Raw genomic sequence first — 24848 nt, 5'->3', positions numbered from 1 at the left:
CCAGTTGTAGCAAGTCAACAGCAGTTCTAAAATGTTTAACAATTAATGACTGCTCATTTAAGCTTCCTAATAGTTATTTCTGAATAAAAGATCTTAGTATACCAGGATCACCCTTTACAAAGCTTGTAACCCATCGCACTATCCCTGCGAGACCCTGTTCCCAACTACTTCTCAGAACGAATTCCAACCTTAGTGCATCCACGGGACAAGCAGAGTTGACTGAGGCTAGGCTCCGTAAAATGTTACCTTCTGTTGTATTTAAAAAGCCCCTTTTTCCTAAGTCAAGTAGTTCAATACCACACAACAGGCAAGCAGGAATTTTAGCACGAAATACCTCTAATAAGGGTGCAAAGTGTCTTCTTCCTGTTGATCTATAGAGGGAACCCAGACTTTTCCCCTGTGTAATTGCTTTACGGATATTATTTTCTATATGGGCTTTATCACTTAAATTTCCACACGCCGTTTTTCCCAGGAAAACATGATTTTACAAGTTCCAATTTTTGTCCACCTACAGACCAAACAAAATTCCCATACTTCAACTTTTTTCTTCCGTGCATGCACATTACTTTACTTTTAGATACATTTATCTTTAAGTAGTGAGCCTCTGCATATTCGTGTAGTACCTGCAAACGACTATTTAATCCCCTCGGCGTCAGATCCAATATTAGTATGTCGTCAGCATAAAGTAAACAGACAATCGGTTTTCCCCCCAGTAATGAGGCGATACCCTCACTTAGAGACAGAGCATAGGGGAGTTCAGATATTTATAGAGAGAATAATAGAGGGGCCAATAAACATCCTTGTTTTAAGCCATTTATAGTGGGGATAGTTTGGGAGAGACCTCTTCCCCTCCCATCAAGACTCTACACCAAGTATCAGTATGGCGATCGTGGACTAACTCCAAAAGGATGGCTGGCACGCCCAGGTCCGACAGTTTTCTCCACAGCAAAAGATGATCTACTTTATCAAATGCTGTGGAGAAGTCTATAAATGCTGTGTACACTCTTCCTCCTCTAACTTTAACATATTTTTCATTTATTACCTGTAGCGCCGTTAGGTTATCCATAGTTTCACTGCGTCTAAAAGTGCAATTTGACGGTAGTTATGTGGAACTTCTCTGTCTCACTTCTTGAACAGGGGGACTAATATACTCCCCTTCCAAGACGGGAAGACCATTTTATTTGCATAGCAGTAATTGAACACCAGGTAAAGGATTTTACTCCACATTGTACTGTTTTGTTTCAAAACTGTAATTGGTAGCTCATCCGGGCCCATCGCCCCGGAAGATCGCATCCCCTTGATCGCCATTTCAATATCTTTTTCAGATGGCAAGCCATACGATGAGGGGTCTTCATTTAGTCCAATACAATCAATTACAGTTCCATTACTTGCATATAAGTTCTGAATATAGCCAACCCATTTATGCTCCTCAATAGCAACTGGAAGAGGTCATGATCTAACTCCTCATCCCTCCCCGATGAGAGACCAATACGTTCTTACTTGGCCTTTCGACACTGCTTCTCTCAGTTTAATCCAAATGTTATCTTCCCTATCTTTTTTTAACTTAACCTTTGCCCTACTCCTCCTTCTCTTTAATAGTGATATTCTATGACATCTATCAGAGGAGTAGGTCAAGTACTGTTCTCTCATTAATTTGTTTATTTCAAAATTAAACGGACATAGAGATCTGGGGACTACTTTAGTACTTCTTCTTTGATGCGACTTCTTTGCAATAGCAATCACCTTAATCATAAAGGCATTAAAACTGGCAATTTCCGATCCATTCCAGGTAGACAAGTTCTCTACAGCGGCCTCTAAGATACTTTCCAGGCCCAAGATTGCCTTGTTATGTTATTTTTTTTTTGTCTTTTATAGCGCACGGCTACTCCATAGTGTGTCCCAGCGCTTTTATTGAAACCAATCACAGAGTAACACAACACATTGGAGCAAAGTGAAACAGGGAACAGAAACAGACTACTGGGCAAAATGCCAGGTTTTAAGGCCCTTCCTAAAAATCAACAAATTAGAGGTGCTGCGAAGTGCCAAAGGCAGCGTGTTCCACATCTGTGGTGCCAACAGCCCAAAAGAGCGGCCCCCGATGCGGGCCCTTTTTACTCGAGGGACCACCGCAAGGAACGGGGATTCAGACCTCAAGGATCGGGTCGGGTGGTAAAAGGCAAGCCTCTTCTGGAGATATTTTGCCCCCACAGCATGGAGAGCCTTATGGGCTAAGGTCAAGGCCTTGAACATTATCCGTTTCCGGACAGGCAGCCAATGGAGCGACTGCAGGAGTCCCGAAACTCTGGCACGTCGATATAGGCCAAAAATGGCCCGCGCGGCCGAGTTCTGGACCACCTGGAGCCGTTGCAAAAGGTAGTCCGGCAGGCCAAGATACAGGACGTTGGAATAGTCCAATCTTGAGCCAATTAGGGCCTGCGCCGTCAACTTCCTATGATCTACTGATAACAAAGGAAGAAACTTACGCAGCATCCTAAGCAGACCAAAACAAGTTCCCGTGAGACCAAGAACCTGAGATCTTAATGCCAGGCCATTATCCATCTTAATTCCCAGATTCTTAGCTAACTGGGTCGAGTGTGCTGGAGCGAACATGTTGACCGGCCACCATTCCTGCCAGTCTGGATCGTGAGGGCAGCCGAAGAAGAGTACCTCAGATTTATCTGAGTTGCATTTGAGGCTGTTCAGCTGGAACCATTTGAAGACAGCCCCAAGGCACTCACGGATACTCTCTCCATCAAACTCTTCTCCTTTCCTGCACGTAAAGAGGAGCTGAGTATCGTCAGCATAGGATACGATCTGGGCCCCATAAGACTCCGCCAGTGCCGCAAGAGGGGTCATAAAGATGTTGAAAAGCGTCGGGCTCAACACAGAGCCCTGCGGAACTCCGACCCCCAAAGGCGGCATCACGGCAGAGCTGGGTGGGGCCCAGACCGTTTGTCGGCGGCCAGCCAGAAATGATCTAAACCACCTAAGCACCGTCCCCCTCAGACCGATCTCATGGAGTCTGATGAGGAGACCCTCATGGGGGACGGTATCAAAGGCCGCAGACAAGTCCAGCATGACGAGCATGGCTTTGCCTCCCGAATCCCGCACCTCTTTAATGGCCTCAGACACCTCCAAAAGCGCCGTCTCGGTTCTTAAATTGGGGCGGAAGCCAGATTGGGTGGGGTGCAGGAGATTGTGAGATTCCAGGAAATTGGAAAGCACAATATGAACATGCTTCTCCTTGGTATCCCAATAACATCTCCCTGATTTCTTATTCTTACCAAAACCAACAGATTCACTGTTTAGTGCCCATGGATCGCTCAGGATTACATTTTGATTTACAGTGAGGGTTCGTACTTTATTTGTCACTGTAGAGAGTATTGGAGACCTTAAGATCTTTCAATAAGAAGAAGGAGGTACTTCCCACTACCACATAGTCTAGGATAGATTCTCTGCTATTAGACTTACAGGTAAAGTTCGCCGGTGTATCTGAAGGCAGTCTTCCATTTGCTATAATGCCATCAACTTTAGTTCGCTCATCAAGGAGCATTTTCCCTCTCTTATTTGTCTTAATATTTTGTGGAACGAGTGCTTGTGGAATCTGTAAGGATTCTTCTTTTTCCTTGTTTCGGAATATGTCCAAATTAAAATTAGATTTTACAATTGAGATCCCCTAACAAAACTATATGAGGGGAGGGTTCTACTTCATTGGCTTTCTTAATGTATGAAAACAACGTATTCAAGAGTACATCGTGACAGGCGTCAGGTGGAATATAAGCATTTATCAACATCAATGGTTTACATTTTACGTTATTATCAGGATTATATAATGTTATTGCCAAAAAAAGGTTACTAGGATCTTTGTAGTAATCCTAATTCCATTTTATCTTATTTGACAGCATGCATGCCACCCCTCCCTTTGCATGTCCAATCCTGGATGGAATTGCTATACAATCTAGAGTGAAATAATCCTTACATAATAGTTCCTCTGTACACCAGGTCTCTTGAAGACAGATCACATTTGCATCTAGTGCATATAAATATCGTAACTTATCCCTACTATTTTTTATTCCTGCAGCATTGCCATGATATTATTTTTAATTCATTGCTAGAAAGATGGCTGTTGTGGAAGTTTATTATTGGATCTGCTCGATAGAACACCAGGTAACCAGTTCCATTTTGGGCTCTCCTCCTTGGAGTTCCATTGAAAGGGAAGTGGGATGGAATCTTTAAATTTCACTTGTCTGCCATTTTTTGTAATACATATTTTTATTTCCTCTGTCTCATATGGGCGATCTCTACTACATGAATCTACATGAGATAACAAAGACTTATTGTCGAGGGCGCTATTTTGGGGTTTCTCAGAAAAAGGGATGACATCAATCCCCCTACTTTGTAGGCCTTCTGACCATTGTAATATAAGGTTTGCAATAATTTTAGAATTAAACCTTACCCTCGATTTATATCTAGCTACTGTTTTTAAGATGGAGACTAAACTTATATCACTACTTTGAATAAGTTTGAAACTTTCTATCTCCAAAAGACATTTGAGAAGCGAAGTCCTATTTAATATTAGATCTGTATCAAACAGAGGCTTGAAATCTAACTGCAGTGTGTCTATACTTTCCCTGATGCGTTCGACATCAGTTATCTCGGGTTCGCCTCTAATTTTTACAATGTCAGAGAAAGGGATAGCCAAGGTATTAAGTACTGAAGGAAATAGGCTTACAGGCCCCGGCTGCACCGCTATTTTAACTGATGGAAACCCCTTTATTGCGGTATTAGAAACTGTTGTAGGATATGCAATATTCGAGGGGGGAGCTTCCTAGACCATCATTGGCCCTATTGCTAGATCTTTGATCTCCAGGTTCACAAGATCAGCTTCGTCTTTATGGTTCATATCATATGATACATTTTGCGGCGTCTCTGGGGAAACATCCTTACTGTCTGAGGCCTCAGTTTTCTTTAAAGCAAATTCTCCTTTGCTTCTTTTTTGAGAATCTTCGTATTGGTTTCATCTTTTTCCCTCTATTCTTTTTATTTTTCCTATTTCTCTCCTTTTTTTCCAAGCGTGAAGCTCCCAAGACATCCTCTTTCTCATCATTTAACTGTGTTTTAATAATAGGAAATACCTCCTTATCTATCCTTTTTACTGAGTCCACCGAGTCTTTTACTTCTTGGGCTGAATCATAATTAATCTGTATAGATTTTGATGAACGTTCAAGGGTCTTCTCTAGCATCACCACTTTATTAATTTGCTTATCAGTTTGGGGATTGCCATCATGATCAGTAAGGGTTAGGTAACAATTAGCATTCTCAAGTATATTTTCCACCACCTCTTCTACCTTTACTTCTGCTTCTACTTGTTTAGAACCAGTTTTTGAACTAACCTCCTTCTCCTGTTTACTTTTTAACAATACCTTTAGTATTTCAGTTACAGTTTCCAACACACAGTCTGAACCTCCTACGAATTTTTCAAGTAGCGTTAGAATAGAGGATAATAGATGTTCTCGGGATAATAGTGAGTCCGCGACTAATATATCCTTCCTGATGGTTTGGCTGGGTTGGGTATCATTAATATTTAAATCAGGGCTCATTGAGGTGTGTGACTGCAAAAGAGAATAATTTGATTTATTAGATAGAGTACTGCTGAATAATTGTAGTCCTATAGGAACTGTTGCTGGAGTATTTGCTAGTTCTATAATCTTGCTAATATCACAAGAAATATACCTCTTGCAAAGTTCTAAATCTAGATCCGGAAGAGTAAAATCTTCACTCTGAACATCCTCAACTGAATAGGGACCAAGGGGCTCTTCTATGATTCCACAGGGAGCATGTAGAGGTCTGTGCAGAATCACATCTACTGTTTTAAAAGCAGGTCCAAAGGATCCCTGGAGGATTGGTGAGCTGATTAGGTCCCCTGGGCCCCGTGCTGGGTGCCTCTGGGGTTCTCGTAATTCTCCTCCTCCAGTAGTATGTGATTCTGCAGCATCTACAGTATTTACGATTTCAGCAGTTTCAACATCATTTCTGTTCCCACTCACATTTTCTCCTCCGTCTCCGTCTCTAGTAGTTACAGTATTTGATCCAACTTGGGGAATTCTATCCTTTCCCCTTTCCCATAAACTAAATAGTTGACATTTTCCTTTCGACTGCATACCAGAAACATTGTTTCGTAAAGGATTTGATTTAGTTTTTGCGCAAGTCGTATCCACCAGTAGTCGCCCAGACCTTAGTGTTTTTTACTAATTATATTTAAGGGTTATACAAAGAGATGTACTTAAGACTAGGACAAGGACAAATATAATAAAGTTAACAAGATATCCGGGGGTAATCAAGTGTGGACAGAAAGACAAAAATTACAGAGATATAATACGGTATTATAAAGCTCATACAGCGACCATAGAGGGCATAAGAAGGAAAAATATGTCTGGTTACTTCGAATCTCAGGTCCCAGGCCTCCAAATCTCAAAGCGGCCTCCCTTCGAAATAGGAGCTCTTTCACCACTGATGTATGATGCAGCCCAGAACCAAGCCCACCTAACTTCTCCAAGATTTTCCACAAAATGTTTGGCCAGGGATGACTCGGCCAATTGGATGATCCCTGCAGCACAGTTTTCTGTCCCTGCCGGACAGTTTCCCCGCCGCCGGAGAAGTTCCGCTTTCGAACCCAACCCTAATTCGGCAAGGTTGGAAATTTGCAGGTAGAAGGGGTTACATGACCCGTGTTATCTGAAGAGTGTTGAGCGCCCGGGGATCAGGACTTCTGCCAGCTCAGTTTTGAAAAGGGATGGCTGGAATCAGCAACGATGTGCTGTTCGCGTCACTGGCACGGTGGCCGTTCTCCAATGGCTGTAACAAGTGCCTTCATTTAAAATTGAACCACAGACATCTTCAGGAAATCCACAGACCGTAATAATACGCTCCACTATACCAGCTTCCATCCTCCATCCTTGAAAAATCACTTACCAAGGTCTCAACTTCTTAGAGTTAAACGCATCACTTCAGACCCTACTATTGCCGAGACTCGCATCAATGAAATGACTGAAAGATTTCGTACAAGAGGCTATCCTAACAAAATTCTGGAATCTGCTAAAGAGTATGTATTACCGATGAATCGTCAAGAGATCCTCAGCAAACCCAGACAAAAACCTAAGATAGACCGGATGGTCGTTGTCGCAAAATTCTCTAACGTCAGTACCACGTACAAGAACATTGTACTCAGACATTGGCCACTTTTGCAACTAGAGCCTGATTTTAATGACATATTCAAGTCTCCACCATTGTTTGCCTATACCAGAGGGAGAAATCTAGGAGAAATCCTCAAACAACCCAAAAAATTGACATACTTACATCGTGGAACGAGACCATGCAACAATTGCAATAATGTAATCACAGGCACCGACATAACACATCCCATGAAAGGACACAAAATCCATTTACAAGTAACAGCTACATGCGACACCAGCAATTGTATTTACCTTCTAAAATGTCCGTGCGGAAAAACCTACGTAGGTAAAACCGAGCGAAAAATGAAAATTCGCTTAAATGAACATAAGTCTAACATCCGGACCGCCAATGTGAAGTCCACAGTAGCCAGTCATTTCAACGAAATGAAACACACCATTTCTCAATTGAAATACATTGTTTTGGAAACGGTTGACAGGATTGAGGGAAGAGATAACAACAAACATTTACTTCAAAGGGAAAACTATTGGCTTTACAGACTACAGTCCATGAAACCTTTTGGTCTCAACGAGAGAATTGAGTTTTCATGTTACCTCTAAATATGACTCATTGACACACCCCTTGGGTGTTGATTAGTTCTGTACATTCTCCTTGTTGCTCATTTCAACAGCTTGTATACACCATTTTATATTTTCGAGAGTACGTTATTTTTGTACCGTTTTATCTCATGTTTATTTCATTTCATCTGATCTCCATCTATTTGTCCATTTAATCTTCATACATTTTTTGCTTAATTTTCTTTCTGTTACTTCGTTTTCCTTGCCTAACTTCAGTAGTCTTTTTTCTGATTCTTTTTTCTATCTCTATGCTTGTCACGTGATCGTTCACACAGCCTTTTCTTAAACACTTCCGCATTCATTGCGGTAACACACCACGGAGTTTTCCTAACCGCGGTGTATTCAACCCACCGCTACTGGTAAGCCCTAAGAGCACCTCTTGCATGTTTTTAATTGGGATATTTTGAATGACGCTACACGAAGGTTTCACTATTCGTTCTTTTCACGCTGATTACTATTGGGATATGTTCATTTACTCAGTAACCTACTCCGTGTTCTCCTATCCAGCACGCACCGTTTTTTTTTTGTTTTTTTTTAATATGCACCACTTTTTTGACTTCATAAGGTTGAGACCTGGCACGTTTCATCCTTTAAACTTCACTTTATATAATTTCAGCACTCGTTTTTGGCATGTACTTTTCGAGTCACTTATTATCATTTTTTATTAAGCACTAGCGCTTTGTAGTGTTTTGTAGATTACAAACGTATATCAGCTGAAACAGAATTTGTATGTCGTTTTTTCTTTTGTAGACGCTCCCCGATGAAGGACTTTTAGTCCGAAATGCATTGGAGCAATATGTGGGATAATTTATAAAAAAAGATGAACATTGAAATTGCACGACGATCATGTGAATTAACATAATCGAATTTGAATATTATGGAATCAAATAAAATCCTTTTTTGACCATACCACAATGTTTCATTGAAAGGTGAAGGCAAGAATCGCCTAAAAGTGAGCCCTAAGGGATGCCATCAGTTTCTGTCTGATCGCACTTCATTTCTTTTTCATTTAAAATTGGCCATTATTTTTTCCCAGGCAAATGTATTGATTTGGTCCTGATGATGATCCCGAGTATTAATGAGCATGGGATCGAAACGTCGACACTTGTAAATAGCACCACAGTTCTCCATTGTGCCTAAACTTTGTGGTTTCTATTTCTGGTTAAACTCGCTGCATAGTGCAATATATGCGAGTTACCACAGCTCAATGTTTTTGCCTGTATTTATGTTTATTTGTTTTGTTTGATCGCTGTTTATTGTTTTCCACTCTTCTTTCCCAATATAGGGTACAGGCTTGTGCCCTATCATAGAAACTGTTGTTTCAGAAATTGTTGACTATATTCTTAACTATTGTTGAATAAAACTCCATGTCCGGCTGGACAGTGGATTCATATAGTAACCCACCGTGGCCTATATTGTATTTTCGTTCTTTCATTCTCCAGTCTGCTAAGGAGATTTGTTCCTCTTAATAGAATTGTTACCCGTGGTCCCTAGCCATTTATCGGGTCCCCTTGTTTTTTCTAAATAAAGAAAGTAAAAATAATGTCATAGTAAGGTAAAAAATAATTGAATCGCCTAACATAATTGAGTGCGTCTCCCCCCCCAAACGCCCAACCTACTTCAGAACGTTGAGAGGTGGTATGTCCTATCAGGCTCCTACCATCGGGTCCAATGGCCAAATATGCAATGCCCCTCCCCTCTATTTGAACAGATTCCTGAACCGTACACTCATGGCAAGGGCGTTCACTTTGTGTGATCCTGTGGCTGGTGAACTTGCTGTGCTTAGAATTGTGCACAGCATCACAGGATGTGTGAAAACCATTGCGAAGCTCGGTTACAAGAACGTTCACGTTGCTTTTAAAACCACACAGGGGACACATTTGAGCCTATGAGGTTTTGCAATTTTCTTGTCAATGTTACACATTTCATTCATTCAGTAAGGATTAAAGCTCAAGTCTGCCCTGCTGGGATTCAAACCACTGAACTGGTATGGGATATTCACCCTGTGGGTATCACTTCTACTGTGCTTAAAAAGTGTTTGCGATTGGCAGAGGCCTTCTTCCTTTTCATACCAGAGGTCTATCTGCTTTCATTGACTTTTGGGCCCTTTCTGTCTGTTGTCACTTGATAAGCACTATTCCTGTTGCTGCCAGAAATGGTTTGAGCTACTCTGCAAGAAAAATTGATGACGTTAAGATCGGTTGATCCAGTGTCTCTCAAGCATAAACGGAAGGCAATTCACTTAGGATAACTTCACTGAAGTACGGGAACTTCCAACTACACTTGACACACTCTGACACCAAACAGACACATTCTGTGTTAGGGGAATGCAAATGGATTTATGATGATATCTGAAAGCAGTGGCAACTTCAGATTTAATAAACAACCACTGGTGTACACATTCACTTCTCTGCCCATCTAGATGATTGGTCTCCTTCGTCTCCCCACAAGCTTGTGTTTTGCCCATCAAATGCAGTTCTCTTGATCAAGGGCCTGGTCCCCCAACTGCATGGAATGATTCCAGAAATTCCCAAGTTCATATTTTAAGTGTAACCATTAAGTTAGGCTGTTTATATTACGCGCACTATATCTGTCTATCATGTCACTGGTGCAAAATGTATTTTACTATTACATTTTGCAACAGTTCCTTGGAATGTTGCAAATGATGCATTTAGCACTAAAAAAATGATCTAGGCAAAAGGTGACATTTTTGGAGCTGCTTTGTAGTACCAAAATTTCATACATGCGCATCGGATGTATATCTGCGCTTCCAGATTATGCCAGAAATTCCCGAAAGTTCTAGTCAACATTTGTGATCCAAAATGTAAGAACTGTGTTTGAATTTTTGGAATAAATGCCCTAAGTTCTGGGCACCAGGGCTTGTTTGCGATCATCAGATTGTGACCGAGAGTAAAAGCGAGGAAGGTAGAAATGTAAAAAGAAGAAAGAGTACAACATTTAAAAAAAAAAAAATTACAAATGGAGAAAGCAGGGATGAGAAAAAAACACTGAGATAGTAAGCATAGGGTGGCAGAAGAAAGAAGCATGAAGTATACTCAAATCCAGGCAGCCTTGGTATGCGGCACTCAGCTTTAGCGCCTAGGTAACCTTTGGCCCCTGCTCTATATATTTCTTCAATATAAATTAAGTACCAGGTAATGCAACATTCCTTATATACATACATGTCTAAAAGCAGTGTAGAAAAAGCCCTATTTTGAGTCTGCGTAACTTGGCCCTTGCTCATTATCTTTGTCAGTATCCTAATTTCCCTCAAATATAGACACACTTGTTTTGGAAGTGAAGTGACTGCTCAGTTTTAACTGGGCAGAGTTTAAGGACGGATCCTTAATCTAATTTGTTGGATGCTTCTTGCCTTGCATCAGTTTATTGCCATGGTTTCCTTACTAACAGGGTTTTAAGACTCGTGCTTATGTTAAAAAAAAATGTAAAAAAAAATGACCATGGTTAAATTGTGCAATATGCTTTTAATGATGATGTTTGCAATTTTGCAAAAAATAATTATGGTGGAAATTCTACATGAATACTTTACTTACTGACGCATCCTTTGGTCGTCTTTTATTTCTGGTCTGCGCTCCCTCCTTGTGTACTGCTTCGTATAGACATAACTAGTTTGTAAGCACTGTGCAGGAGACAGGATTTGACATTGTGAGAATTGCGAGAAGCAGAGAGATTACGCCTCATTTCTTCTCCTCTTCCCAGTGCCTTGGGTACTGTGCTTAGCCAGTTCCCTTTCAAAGGGAAGATCCGCTACACTTCTGCGATATTTACACTTCAAACTCTGAGGAACATTTAGTCACATAATTGCTTTTCAAATTCCCAACACATTCTGGGATATTGAAATAAAAAGCCCAACTCAGCTCTTGGCTCGGATAAGAGGAGGCATTATGATAAGCTTATTGTAAATTCAAGAGACAGCTACTTTGGAGAGCTGTTGAGTACTGCATGCGCATTAACCTTAAGCAAGCAACAGCACCCACATGCAGCACTGCCCTGCCCTGCACTGTAAGGAGCAGAACATTGTAGTAATGTGCTTCTGTAGCGAAGCGTTGTGCAGCCGAGGAAAATAAGACAAGCATTTGTAATGCAGTAGGTCTCGCATTTATGCGAGTTTGAGCTATTGACATTGTGAAAAATAATGCCTTTTATTTTTGTTTTCTTTTAAAAAAACATAAATAAAAGGCATGGTCATTTACAATGCCAATAGCTTAAACTCTGGTAACTGTGAGACCTATTGCATTGCAAATGCTTGTTGTCAAATTGCGGAAGTGTGCGTTCAAAGGAGGGCGTCAGATTCTCCATAGCCACTGTGTTGCATAGTTTGTGGACCCAGTCTATGCGGGTGGGCTTGGTTTCCGTGCCCCATTTAGCACGAAGGGCCAGGGTCATGGCGTTCCCCCTGACGCAGCAGAAAGGGTAAGTCAGGGGTTCCAGCAGTCCCAGTAGAATATAGTGGGGGTGTCCTTTGAGAAGATTTCGTCAATGTCTTTTAAGTACTTCCAATATCTTTTTAGTTTAGGACATCACCAGAGTAGATGGGTGAGAGTGCCTTTTTGGCCAAAATTCTGCCAACAAGTGTCCGAAGTATGGGGCTTCCACTTCACCAGCCGGGCAGACGTTTAGTACCAGTAGTGGGGGCTTTTCAATAGGGACTCCTTCCTGTGGCGCTGTAGGCTGACCTGCGGGCTCTATGTAGGATATTGGACCATTCCATTGGTATGAAGGTACGATCCAGCTGGGCTTCCCACTGTCGTTGGGCGGGGCATTTACTGGGGGCAAACTGTGTATTTAGGAAATTGTACTAGTTGGAAGCTATGTGTTTTTCATCTTCGGTAAAGATCCATTTTCCAAAATGTCAGTGATTTGGAAGCATGTGGTGGGTTGCGGGCTGAGTGACCCAGTGCTTGATGGCTGTATGGTGTTTGGAATTGGGATGATCATAATTGGCTGGAGTTGTGGGAAGTCCATTGCTCCTATACTATCACATATGAGATGCTCTGAGGTTGCTTGGGTTGGAAGGAATGTAAGGTTCCCATGATGGGCGCGAGGGGGAGACTGGGATGGACAGGCATTTCTTAACCATAACTCTATCCTGTGCTCCCAGTCCTTTGAGTGATGGATGACATGTAAGCTCCCACAGGGCTGTGCTTTTTAGGAAGTCACAGGATTTTTAAAATGTGTACCCTGTGATGGCCTAATTAATGAAACACCAGTGTTTTTCTGTGAGCATTCTATTGTATTCTACCATATAGCCGATCTTAGCTGCTAAGAATGGGAATGCCAAAGCCTCCATTCGCCATGGAGAGGTATGTGTGTGTTCTAGCCATGTGGGGTTTCTTCCCGTTCGATATGTAGTTTTGCAGCGTGAATCTTTCTGGATTCACTATGCTGTGCATTATTCCGCGGTCTTGTGGTTGGGTCCGGATTCGTAGTCTTTTCTTTTTTTTTTTTCTTAGCCCAGGTGGGCGTCGGCGTCACACCCCCTTGGGTGTATTTCCGGTGACGTCGGCATGCTTCCTGCGGAAGCTCCCACTCTTGGGCGCCATCTTCAGATTCTTTTTTTCCGCGGTCGGGTCTGGATCGTTCCCGTTTGGGCTCCAGACATTTTTGGAGAAAGAAGAAAGAAAATACAGAAAAGACGAGGAGAAGTCATCTGAAGACTCCAGGGGACTTCATCGACGAAAAGTCAGCAAGGAGAAGGCGTTTTTCATCGAGATCATCGACGACCGTCGACGAACACGCGACCAGAGAGGCCCTGGACGCCCGATGATGGACAACACGCCGTTCAAGTTCTGCCGTAACTGCCACCACAAGTACGCGCAGAAGGACCAGCACCCGGTATGCAACCTTTGCCTACCGGTGAACTACGAAAGCGGAGACTGCAACGCCTGTTCCGCCTTCGCCCCGAAGACCCTTCGTGTGAGAGAGAGGCAGAGGGTAGCACACGCCACCCTGCAGGGGAAGGCCCCGACTCCGTCCCTCTACGAGCTGGGGATGTCCTCCGAGGAAGAAGACAACGCTGCCGCCGAAGACGACAGCTACACGGTCGTAGAGACCGATTACACGAAGACTTCTGACAAGGTAGGAGACTATTCGGCCCCCAAGAACCCGAGAGACTCTGAGTCTAGAAAAATCGAGGGCAAGACCCCGAAAGCGCCGACGCCAAAAAAGGCGGCGTCCGCGACTACTCCCAGGCCCAGCGGATCCTCCGAGAAGGAGTCCCCGGCGCCGAGAGCTGCTGATCAGCAGAAAACATCGAAAATCGTCCACGAAAAGGATCGATCGACGCCGAGGGAGAAAGACCCAAAACTGACGACGACGACCAGAGACCCAAAATCCGGTTCGATGTCGAAAACTTCGACACCGAAAGGCACGGCGACGAGCCATCCGCCGAAAAGAACGGCCGACCCATCCGACGCGGAACACGCGGCCGAGATGGAGAAGAAGAGAAGGCGCCTCGAGGCCGAAATGGAGAACATCATGCAGCGGAAGAAAGATTTCGATGCAAAGATGAAAGCCTTCACGATCCCTCACAAGACCAAGCCACCGGTGGTGGAGGCGGTCGAGGAGGAGGATGAGATCGCCGAAGTCGCCGAGGAACAAGACCAGGACGTCGAGGTGATCGACGACCAGGAGGAGTACGAGAATCCCTACGATAGTTACAACTATGGGGAGGAAGAGGAAAGCAGGACGGACACAGAGTCGGCACCCTCTGACCTACACAGGTAGATTACATAGATGTCGACACCGACAGCCCGGAGAAGGTGGTCGACACTTACCCCTCGAGGCCCTCGCCGCCGGACGACATCGGGGCCTACAACTCGGTGATACAATCTGCCGCAGCAGCTTTCAAGCTCAAGCTCGACGAAGAGAAGCAGAAAGCATACTTCCTTCTAGAAACATTGCTTCCAACACAAACGAGGAGCCAGTTCCTTCCAATGCTCGAAAGCGTCTTGGCTCAGGGGAAGGAAGCATTCAGGGAGCCCGCAACATGCAAGGCAGTAACTCCCAGAACTGAAAAGAAGTACAAGCATTCCACAAAGGACCCGGCCTACATTCAGGGCACGGTCTCCGCAGACTCTATTATCACGGCCACAGCAAGGAGGCGGGCTAACATACCCACTACCTCGGGCCCGCCACCGGATAAGGAGAGCAAAAGGATGGATCTGGTGGGCAGAAGGATCGAACGGAATGCCGCGACCCACTGGCGCATGGCTAATTCCAACGCCCTGATAAACAGGCACATGTACCAGATCATGGAGGGGCTGGGGCAGTTGGTGAAGGACCTGCCCCAGGATGCCAGGCAGAAGGCCGAAAAGCTGGTTGAAGAGGGAAAAAACGCGGCAAATTCTTGCCTTAAGACGGCCCTGGATGGGGCAGACACCGCCAGCAGGCTCATGATGATGGGCGTCACGGAAAGGAGGCACGCCTGGCTCAGGATCTCAGGTTTCAAACCGGAGGTGCAACACAGCATCCTGAACACACCGTTCAACGGCAACACGCTTTTCGGAACAACAGTTGATGAAACGCTCAGTCAACTGAAAAAAGATAACGAAACAGCAAGATCCATGGGAGCATTGCAGTTCAGAGGGAACAAGAGGGGCACCCCGTCACGGAGGCCCGGCGGGAGAGGCGGAAACAAGCCAGGTACATCACACCAGGCTTTCCAGCAAACGCACCAGGCAGACTCGCAGGCTCAGCATGGTCAGCAGAAGCAGTCCTGGCAGTACCAACAAAGAGGCCAGTCCTTTCGAGGGAGAAATGGACGGGGACAAAATAGAAGAGGGGGGCAGCAGCCCACCTCTAAGTGACTTCAAAAAACTCTGTGTGCCCGCCCACAAAAAAGATCCCAGGGGGCAGCACGTACAGATGGGTCAAGACAAACTAGACACCTACGGCCACATGACACCAGTGGGAGGAAGATTAAGATTTTACCTCCGAGAGTGGAGAGAAATCACATCAGACAAATGGATCCTCAACATTATCCAATTTGGATACTGCATAGAGTTGGAGGGGAGGCCAACAAGCAGAAAACCAAAAAGGAAAACACTAGCAAGCAAGCAGCTGCAGTGTCTTCAGGAGGAGGCAAAGGAACTCCTGCGGAAGCAGGCCATGGAACGGGTACCCTTCAAGGAGAGAAACACAGGAATATACTCAACGTACTTCCTGGTGCCAAAGGTAGACGAGACAATGAGACCCATTCTGGACTTACGGTTCCTGAACAAATTCATAAGAACGCAAAAATTAAAAATGACCTCCCTGCAAGAGGTGCTCCCACAATTGCAGACCGGGGACTTCATGGTCACAATAGACCTCAAAGACGCCTACCTGCACATCCCAATGAACAGAAAGCACAAACACATGCTCAGGTTCACCATTGGAGAAAGCCACTACCAGTTCACGACACTGGCCTTCGGACTAAAATCAGCACCAAGAGTTTTCACAAAGTGCCTCGCAGCTGTCGCAGCGCACCTACGAAGGCAAGGAATACACGTATACCCTTACCTGGACGACTGGCTGGTGAAAGCAAACTCATACCAAAAATGCAAGCAGCACGCACATACAGTGACGAGCACGCTCACAAGCCTGGGGTTCTCCATCCATTTGAAGAAATCATCAATGGAGCCGGAACAGGTCAAGATCTTCCTGGGAGCACAGATCAACACCTTACAGGGCAAGGTGTTCCCCAGCGAGAAGAGGGCGAGGGCGCTGGTGAAGGAAACTCGCCTCTACCGGAAGGGGCAAGCTCGGACAGTGAGGACTGCGAGCAAGATCGTGGGCATGATGGCATCATGCATCCACCTGGTACCAAATGTACGACTCCACATGAGACCCATTCAAGAATGGCTACAGGAGCAATGGTCACAAGCTACAGCCGGTTGGGAGGATCTAGTGGTTGTAACGCACGCAGTGCAGAGGGAGATGGCATGGTGGACCATGGAGAACATAACAAGGGGAAAGCCTCTAACGCCCCAACGCCAACAGTGACCATCACCACAGACGCATCCCTGAAGGGATGGGGCGCTCACATGGAGGAGCTCAAGGTGAGGGGACTGTGGACGCCAACAGATGCGGCAAAGCACATCAATTACCTAGAACTGAAGACAATCTTCCTTGCACTGAAAGCCTTTCAAACAAGACTGTACAAACACAAGGTGTTGATACAAACAGACAACACCACTGCGATGTTCTACATCAACAAGCAGGGAGGCACACAGTCAGCCCCGCTTTCAACGCTGGCGCAGGAGATATGGAGATGGGCCATCACTCTCAAGATAGACCTGCTAGCCATACACCTACCAGGGAAGGACAACATACAAGCCGATTGGCTCAGCAGGCAGACATCGGCATCCCACGAGTGGGAGCTCAATGCTCAGGAGACAAGGTACCTGTTCGACAGATGGGGACACCATCGGTGGACCTATTTGCCACACGCCAGAATGCAAAATGCCAAAGCTTCGCATCCAGGCAGCCCGAGGAGGGGTCACTGGGGAATGCCCTATGGATAGATTGGTCAAGGACATTTGCTTACGCCTTTCCCCCGATACCACTGATGCACAGAGTGCTGAGCAAGTGCAGAGCGAGCAACATGACACTGATACTGGTCGCACCACAGTGGGCGAGGCAGACATGGTACTCGCAGATCATGGAGATGACACAGTGTGCACCCCACAGATTCAGCAGGAGGAAAGACCTACTCTCCATGCAGAACGGAGAGGTACTACATCCAGAGCCAGAGAGCATAAGCCTAGTAGCGTGGCTCCTGAGGACATAGAGTTCGCACATTTGAGACTACCAGAAAGCACCCTGAGGGTACTTCGGGAGGCACGAAGGCCCAGCACTCGGAAGTGCTACGTTGCGAAATGGAAAAGATTCACTATATGGTGCAGACAGGAAAGACTCCACAATAAAATGAAGAGGGACTCCACAGTGCTAAGGTACCTGACGCACTTGCTGGAGAAGAACCTTAGCTCATCCTCTTTAAGAGTTCACTTGGCAGCGATAGTCGCCTACACAAGGGGAGAAACGTGCAGGAGCTTCTTCACATCACAGGTGGTGAAGAGATTCCTAGAAGGAGCGAAAAGGATCGCACCACCCAAGCGGGTGCCGCCACCTGCATGGAACTTGAACACAGTCCTAACGGAACTCATGAAAGAGCCCTTTGAACCACTTCACAAGGCCTCCCTAAAGATGCTAACTATGAAAACAGCATTCCTGGTTGCAATAACGTCCCTATGCAGAGTAAGCGAGCTTCAAGCGCTGACGCTACAAGAACCCTACATACAAATACACAATGATAGAGTTGTGATGAGGACTGACCCACACTTCATGCCGAAGGTGGTATCCAAATTTCACATGAACCAGTCTATACAGATACCGAGTTTTTTCCAAAAACCAACAACAAGCGCAGAGTGAGCTCTGCACATCCTGGACGCCAGAAGGGCAGTCATGCACTACATTGAAAGGACAAAGGGACACAGGAAAACAAAACTGTTTTTTGTGTCATTCGCAAACAGCTTCATGGGGAAAGCTGTAACCAAAAAGACCATTGCACGATGGATCGCACAGACAATTCAACTCTGCCACAAGCGTGCAGGACAAGAACTGGCAGAGAGGACACGTGCCCACTCCACCAGGAAGAAGGGTGCTACAATAGCCTTCCTGGCTAACACACCCATAGAGGACATATGCCTGGCGGCAACATGGGCTTCGGTGCACACGTTCACGAAGCACTACTGTGTGGACATACAAATGAACAAGGAAGCTCAAGTTGGACAGAAGGTGCTACAGCACATATTCAACACCCAACGCTCATCTTCCACCCAGCCGCCACAGAGATGAGAAACCGCTACAAAATCTATGCACAGCATAGTGAATCCAGAAAGATTCACGCTGCAAAACGAATAGTTTTCTTACCTGTCGGTGTAGTTTTGCAGCTTGAAGATCTTTCTGGATTCACTAGCGAACCCACCCACCTCCGCCAGAAAGATGAGGCTGGAGAGAGAAGAGGTGGTTAACTAAAGAAAGGACTTTAAAAGTACAAAGCGGTAAAATACCAAGTAAATAGAACATTGCCATTACTTCGGAAACGAAAGAAACACGGAAAAAAAGAACCCGAAGATGGCGCCCAAGAGTGGGAGCTTCTGCAGGAAGCATGCCGACGTCACCGGAAATACACCCAAGGGGGTGTGACGCCGACGCCCACCTGGGCTAAGAAAAAACCCCCAAAAAAACCAAAGAAAAGACTACGAATCCGGACCCAACCACAAGACCGCGGAATAATGCACAGCATAGTGAATCCAGAAAGATCTTCAAGCTGCAAAACTACACCGACAGGTAAGAAAACTATTCGGTCTCTGCCATGTGCTGGACTTTTCCCAGAAAGTGCGGAGGATGGGTTTAGAGGGAGCATGTGCATAGTGTAGAGTATCTGAGGCAGAAGCATAATTTTTTACTGACACTATCATACACAGTCGGGAGAGAATTCCGTCCATCCGGTTTTGTGAACCCTGGTGGGTCGTGGCAAGTAGGTTAGCATAGTTGTGGTTGGCAGTCCTGCGCAAGGTTAGTAATAGAGCATGGCTTAAGTAGGACACCCTGCTGCTCATCCAGGGAGAGGGAAAATGGTGTTCCAGCAGTGGCGTAACAGCCCCGCAACCATGCAGTGCAGGGGGCCCCCGCCGGCACAATGCACGGGCAGCAGGCCCCTGGCCTAAGAGCTTCTGCCTGAGTCCCTGGTGGGGGGCCCTCCAGTTTCGTTACGCCACTGTGTTCCAAATGGGTCTGTTCAGCCTGATTGTCTCAGGTTTAGGATCTGGTTATTTTGAATTTTCTCCTTGAAGCCTGAGACTTCTCTGAAAGCCTCGATTTTGGTTATGAGAGCTGGGAGGGAAGACAAGGGCTGAGTAAGGACCATCATGACGTCTTAGGCTTTAGTGGGCAATTTTATGTTCTTGAGGGCCAAAGACACTACCCCTGTTTAGAGTATTCAGGCGTATCCTATCTGTGAACGGTGCCATATATAACTCGAAGAGGCGGGGGAAAAGGGCAGGCTTGTTGGGTGCCTCTTGTGATTGCATAAGAGCAGGAGGTGAGGCAGTTAACCCTCACTTGGGCTGTATGGTTGGTATATCCACTCCATCCCCATCTCGGGAATCTGTCCCCCAGACCCTCTCTCTATGATCCACCAGAGGAATGGCCAGTCTACCCAGTCAAAAGCCTTCTTGGCATCAACCGTGCCGGGGTAAAGGAGAGAGCAGCTTTCTCTGTAAGTTGGAGCAGGTGTTTAGTGTTGACGCTACACGCCCTTTGAGGGATAAAGCCTTCCTCGTCAGGGTTGATTAGCCCCTGCTTGCACGGGTTTAGGCGAGCTTCAAGGATTGCGTGAACAGTTTAGCGTCAGCATATAACCGGGATATGGATCTGTAGAAGGAGCAGAGCTTTGAGTCTTTTCTAGGTTTGGTAATGACTGTTATCGCTGGCTCCCTCATCGTGGTGGGGTCTCTGCAAACGAGGTGAGTAGGTGCGCCAGGACAGGGACAAGCTGGGGTTCGAAGAGCTTATAGAACCCCGGGGTAAAGTAGTCCGGTCCTGGGGCTTTGCAGGGTTGTAGTCCAGAGATGGCGGCTAGAGGAAGTCAGCTTCCAGGAAGAGTGCACCCACCCTCGGGGAGCTGGATGCATGATGTGCAGGAGAGGAACCTATTTATCACAACTGGGTCTGTTTCCACTGCTATATGTACTGTGGCATAGAAGTGCTGAAAGATTTGGGCGATGTCGATATCTCGGTTTGCCTCGAAGCCTGCTTCCTTTCGTATCTCAAGGATCCTACTCTTTTGGATTTGAGCTCTTCATTTGTAGGCTGGTAGGCATCCTACCTTATTTCCCCCTGCATAGTACTTTTGCTTGGTGCTTATGAGAATATATATATATATTCATTCCTGTCCCAGCCAAGGGCTTTAAGTTGTTTCCTGGCCAGAGTCAACTATTTGCATATTCTGTGTATGCCTGCTTGCCTGTGTGTCATAGGTCTAGTGGGAAGCTGAGAAAAAAATGTAACCCCTAGACATGGGATACTTGAACCAGCAATCCTCTGTAAGCCCTGCGTCTTGAAGCCATTACAGACCAGCTTCCGCAAGGGCACCGATGTGGTCTTGCCGCAGAGATGCCCTGTCTAGTCAGTTGTGTTGGACAATATCTTTGTCTGGGGAGGCCATGATGCGGGCCACCATGTCTAGCAGGAACTGCTCTTGGTTATCGTTGTGAGTGTACAGTGTGGTGAGCGTGAATTTATAGGTATGGAAGCAGGTCCTTAACAAAAGGAGGCTGCCGATTATGCAGCTTGAGTCTGTATGATCTGGCCCTGGAACGTGTTTGCTATTGGAATCGCTGCTTCTGCCTTCTTGTTGTGGCCTGATGAGAGAGATATTGCTGCTCGAACCTGTGGGATGCAGTTTCTTCCTGACCTTTTTTAGGAGGTGGGTATCCTGGAGCTGAGCTAGGTCACATTTGGGGGACTCGAGGTGCGATAGGAGGGCGAGGCTTTCCCCGGGGAGTTAAGGCCTCTAACGTTAAGGCTTAGAATCTTGATCATTTGTGTGGATTGGGGTCACGCAGGATGGGTGGTGCCCGGAGGTGGCTTTATAAGCTATATGGTGTGATGGTGTGCATTTGTTCTGGGAAACATGGAGCTTCCGGAGACTGGATCGAGGCGAGTACGGGGACGCTGAACTGGGTAGGGGTTTCACCTGAAGGATGAACTACTCCCTTTAGGGGAGTCTCATGTGAGTCCATAATGCAGTTCAAAAGAAGACCTAATGAATGCAGTACAAGACCGAGGAACAATCTCTTCTGAGGGCAGTAGGCTCTGTATATATCAAGAATGGTCACCTATCACGTTCCAGAGGTACTGCACTCTTAAGCGGCCCCTGTGAGACACCCATGATCTAATTTATTCATGTTCCATGATTGCAAATCATTCATGTATGCAAATCATTCATGCATGCAAATCTATTAAGGATACCGAAACTAGAAAACTATAGTTACAGGTAAGTAACTTGTATGTTGTTTTCAAAGAGGTTTTTGTTTGTTACCTTCCTACCTACCTTATAGTCAACGGAATTTAAATTACCCTGATCAATAGTTATCCTGGCCTCGGGTTCACCACCCATGGTCAACTTGCTTAACTGTACATTAGACAGTTGCTGATACCCCATTTCCATCATAGAAGCAGAGCAGGAGGCAAGGGATTGTCTCTAGAAATTAGCACCCAGATTGAGGAGAACAGGCCTTTGATCTCCAGTGCTGACGTTCCCACCACAGGCCTGCAGTTTTTATTACCCTCTTCAAAGCAGCATCTTGAAAAAGGAGTGCATATACTTGGTTGTAGCAAGTCTTGACCAGTCAGTACATCTGCAAAGTAATTTCCTCCCGGTCAGATATTTCTCAGAAACACATGCCCTGATAGTAACACCTCACAGGTGCTGCATATGCAGTAGATGGAGATTTTTTTCAGACCTGGGGTGCGATGCATTCATTAGCCTTTTTGATATTTACAAATGTGAGGAAATTGATTGTCCAGGAAAGTTAAAGAATTCTAAGATGGGGCATCTCGTATTATGGATGAAGAAATAGAAAGTATAAGTCCTAGATGTGATCTCTCATTGGGGATCGGCAAACGTGAACGTCGGCTACATTGGTATTGGTGCTGCTTAATGAGAACTATTTGGAGAATTAGCATGAGGAGCAAAGAGGTTGTAATGTTTTTTTTTTCTCTATTGGTAGTTCCATGTAGATATCTTCCATATCATTAACCACAACAAACCAACTAGGTGTATGGTTATCCATTATACGACAGTGCAAAAGCACACATTTCCAACACTTGTCAGCATGTGCCTACCTAAGTGATGGGTCTCTTGTACAACGAACCTGTATGGACGTGAAAGTATACATTTGAACGTAATAATATTAAAACTTGACAGCAGGACATCTTAAGTTACTCGCATTGCCCCACCCATATACATATCGATTCACACACAATGATAAATTTACACATCTCCAGTTCCGGCAGACACATCCCTGACATCCTCAAGTACATTTGTCCTTTCCTGAACCCAGGTGAGGAACGGTTCCCAAGTCTCTCTTGGCCTGGAAGTGGGAGGCATTAACTCCCAGAAACTAGAGAGCTGGATGTGGCAGTAGGTAACCTCCCTTATCAATTCCTTGATTGTATGTTTCCTTTTGCACTCCCAATGGACCTCTATTTGGCGTTTGGAGAACAATAACAATAAGGCATGCCGTTTGCGTTTTTTTGCATGTGTATCTTTGACATACCCTAACACTCCCACAAGAGGAGAAAGTGGCAGTGCTAATCTCAGGATCTGATTGATAGACATGAAGATGCGGGTCCAGTAATCAGTAAGTTCCTGACACTCCCATGTCATATGTAAGAAGGAGGCTGAGGACCCCCCACAGCGCCAGCAGCAGCTATAATCAATAAGCCCCATTCGATGTAAACTGATGGGCGTTCTGTAATACCGATGCAGAACCTTGAAATGAATCAAGCGGAGTCTATGATTAGGGGACAATTCAGTCTATTGGGTGCAGCAGTAGGTCCATTGCTCCTCAGTCTGGGGGGGTATTAGTTCTGCATTCCATTTATGCCGAGCACTTTGCTCTGTCACTGGGGCGTCAGATTGCATGCGTGTGTAAAGCCTAGTGATAAGTCTACATGGTGATGGTGTACAAAGCAAATTCTCCAGGGCCGCCAAAGCAGGCGGTTGGGTAGGGTATTCAGCGTGCAGTGTGCGACAGGTAGGTTGTAATGGTTGACACCAGTTAAAGGCATTAAAAACCATTGGCCTGAAATAATTCTGTGGCGTGTTCGTCATCACCTATGCAAATAATTGAAACTTGCAGGGTGAAGTGGAAACTCGCATATAACTGGTTGGTAGCTCCAGAGTGGGGGTGAGAATGTAAGTTCTGAGAAGAGTGAGGGTGTGCCCCCCCAAACATTTCCATTGTCTAGTAAGGGGTGTCCTTCATATTGTGTTGTAGTTTAGTATGTTTTGTAATTACTATTTATGTGTAACTATCACATTGTTTGATAGAGGTTGCATGCTATGGGTAAGTAACAAATAGACCTAGTCCCATGATTTGAAACTAATGACAGAGAGGGCACAAGACAGCATTTTCAAACCTCAAAATACTACGTAAGCGTACAAACCTTACTGCCAAACAATAAGGTTGCTTGCTAAACTACATGTGTTTTTGATGGAGAAACTGTTTCACAATCTTGCAGTAACGTTCATTACTTTCACTTTGGGACTGTTTTGCATGTTCTGTTAAATTATTCAAATCTTACTGCAATACGAAAAGATTCACATTATAGCAGTTTTTCATTTTTCAAAGACCAGTATTCTTCCTGGTGAAAATAATTATAGTTGCGAAATAATTTCTCGTGCTGTACACCAGGCTAGCAAATTGGAAGAGTAGATGGGTTTTCAATAATGAAAACATCAGTTCAGTGTTGGAAATGCTTCTCCTAATTTCATCAAAGATGGGCTAAATGCTGACATTCTACAGTTTGATATGACTACTAAATCTCTAGTTGGTTTTTCTTCACCATGTGAAGGTTACAAAAGTATCTAATTTTATGCTTTGCTTTCAACGCTCTTCCCAAACGACATGATAACAGAGAACTTCTTTTTTCACAGAATGCTCTAAATTTACCAATACCACCTGTGAACAGTGCCTGAAGAATGTCACAGTGAGTACAATATCGCATGTTTTGTTTTGTTTCCTATATTAGCATTTATATAGTGCTTAATACCACGGGGTGGGGCACATAAGTGCATTATCGGACAGGTACCATGGTACCCCGTGGAAGAGTATGTGATTGACAGAGTGTATTTGTTGTGACCAGATGGGTGTTCTGACCTTGTCTTGGGGTGCAGCAGATATCAGTGCCTTAGAGGAGGAGGTGTTAGAGGTATTTGCACTGACTGTAATTATCTGACAGCAG

At 45.1% G+C, this 24848-nt stretch overlaps 1 protein-coding gene across 1 annotated transcript in view; it reads left to right on the top strand.

The window, feature by feature from the left end:
* PTTG1IP (PTTG1 interacting protein) overlaps positions 1-24848 on the top strand; it is a 262047-nt gene that overhangs the window by 33622 nt on the left and 203577 nt on the right. The window contains exon 2 of the mRNA XM_078680549.1: positions 24541-24593. Within this exon, the coding sequence (XP_078536675.1) occupies positions 24541-24593 (53 nt within the window). The remainder of the gene's footprint in view (positions 1-24540; positions 24594-24848) is intronic.

Source organism: Lissotriton helveticus, chromosome 3_1 (genome assembly GCF_964261635.1).
Source record: "Lissotriton helveticus chromosome 3_1, aLisHel1.1, whole genome shotgun sequence".
Classification (NCBI taxonomy): domain Eukaryota; kingdom Metazoa; phylum Chordata; class Amphibia; order Caudata; family Salamandridae; genus Lissotriton; species Lissotriton helveticus.
Note: the sequence above shows the minus strand (reverse complement) of the source record. Positions and strands in the feature narration are given on the sequence as shown.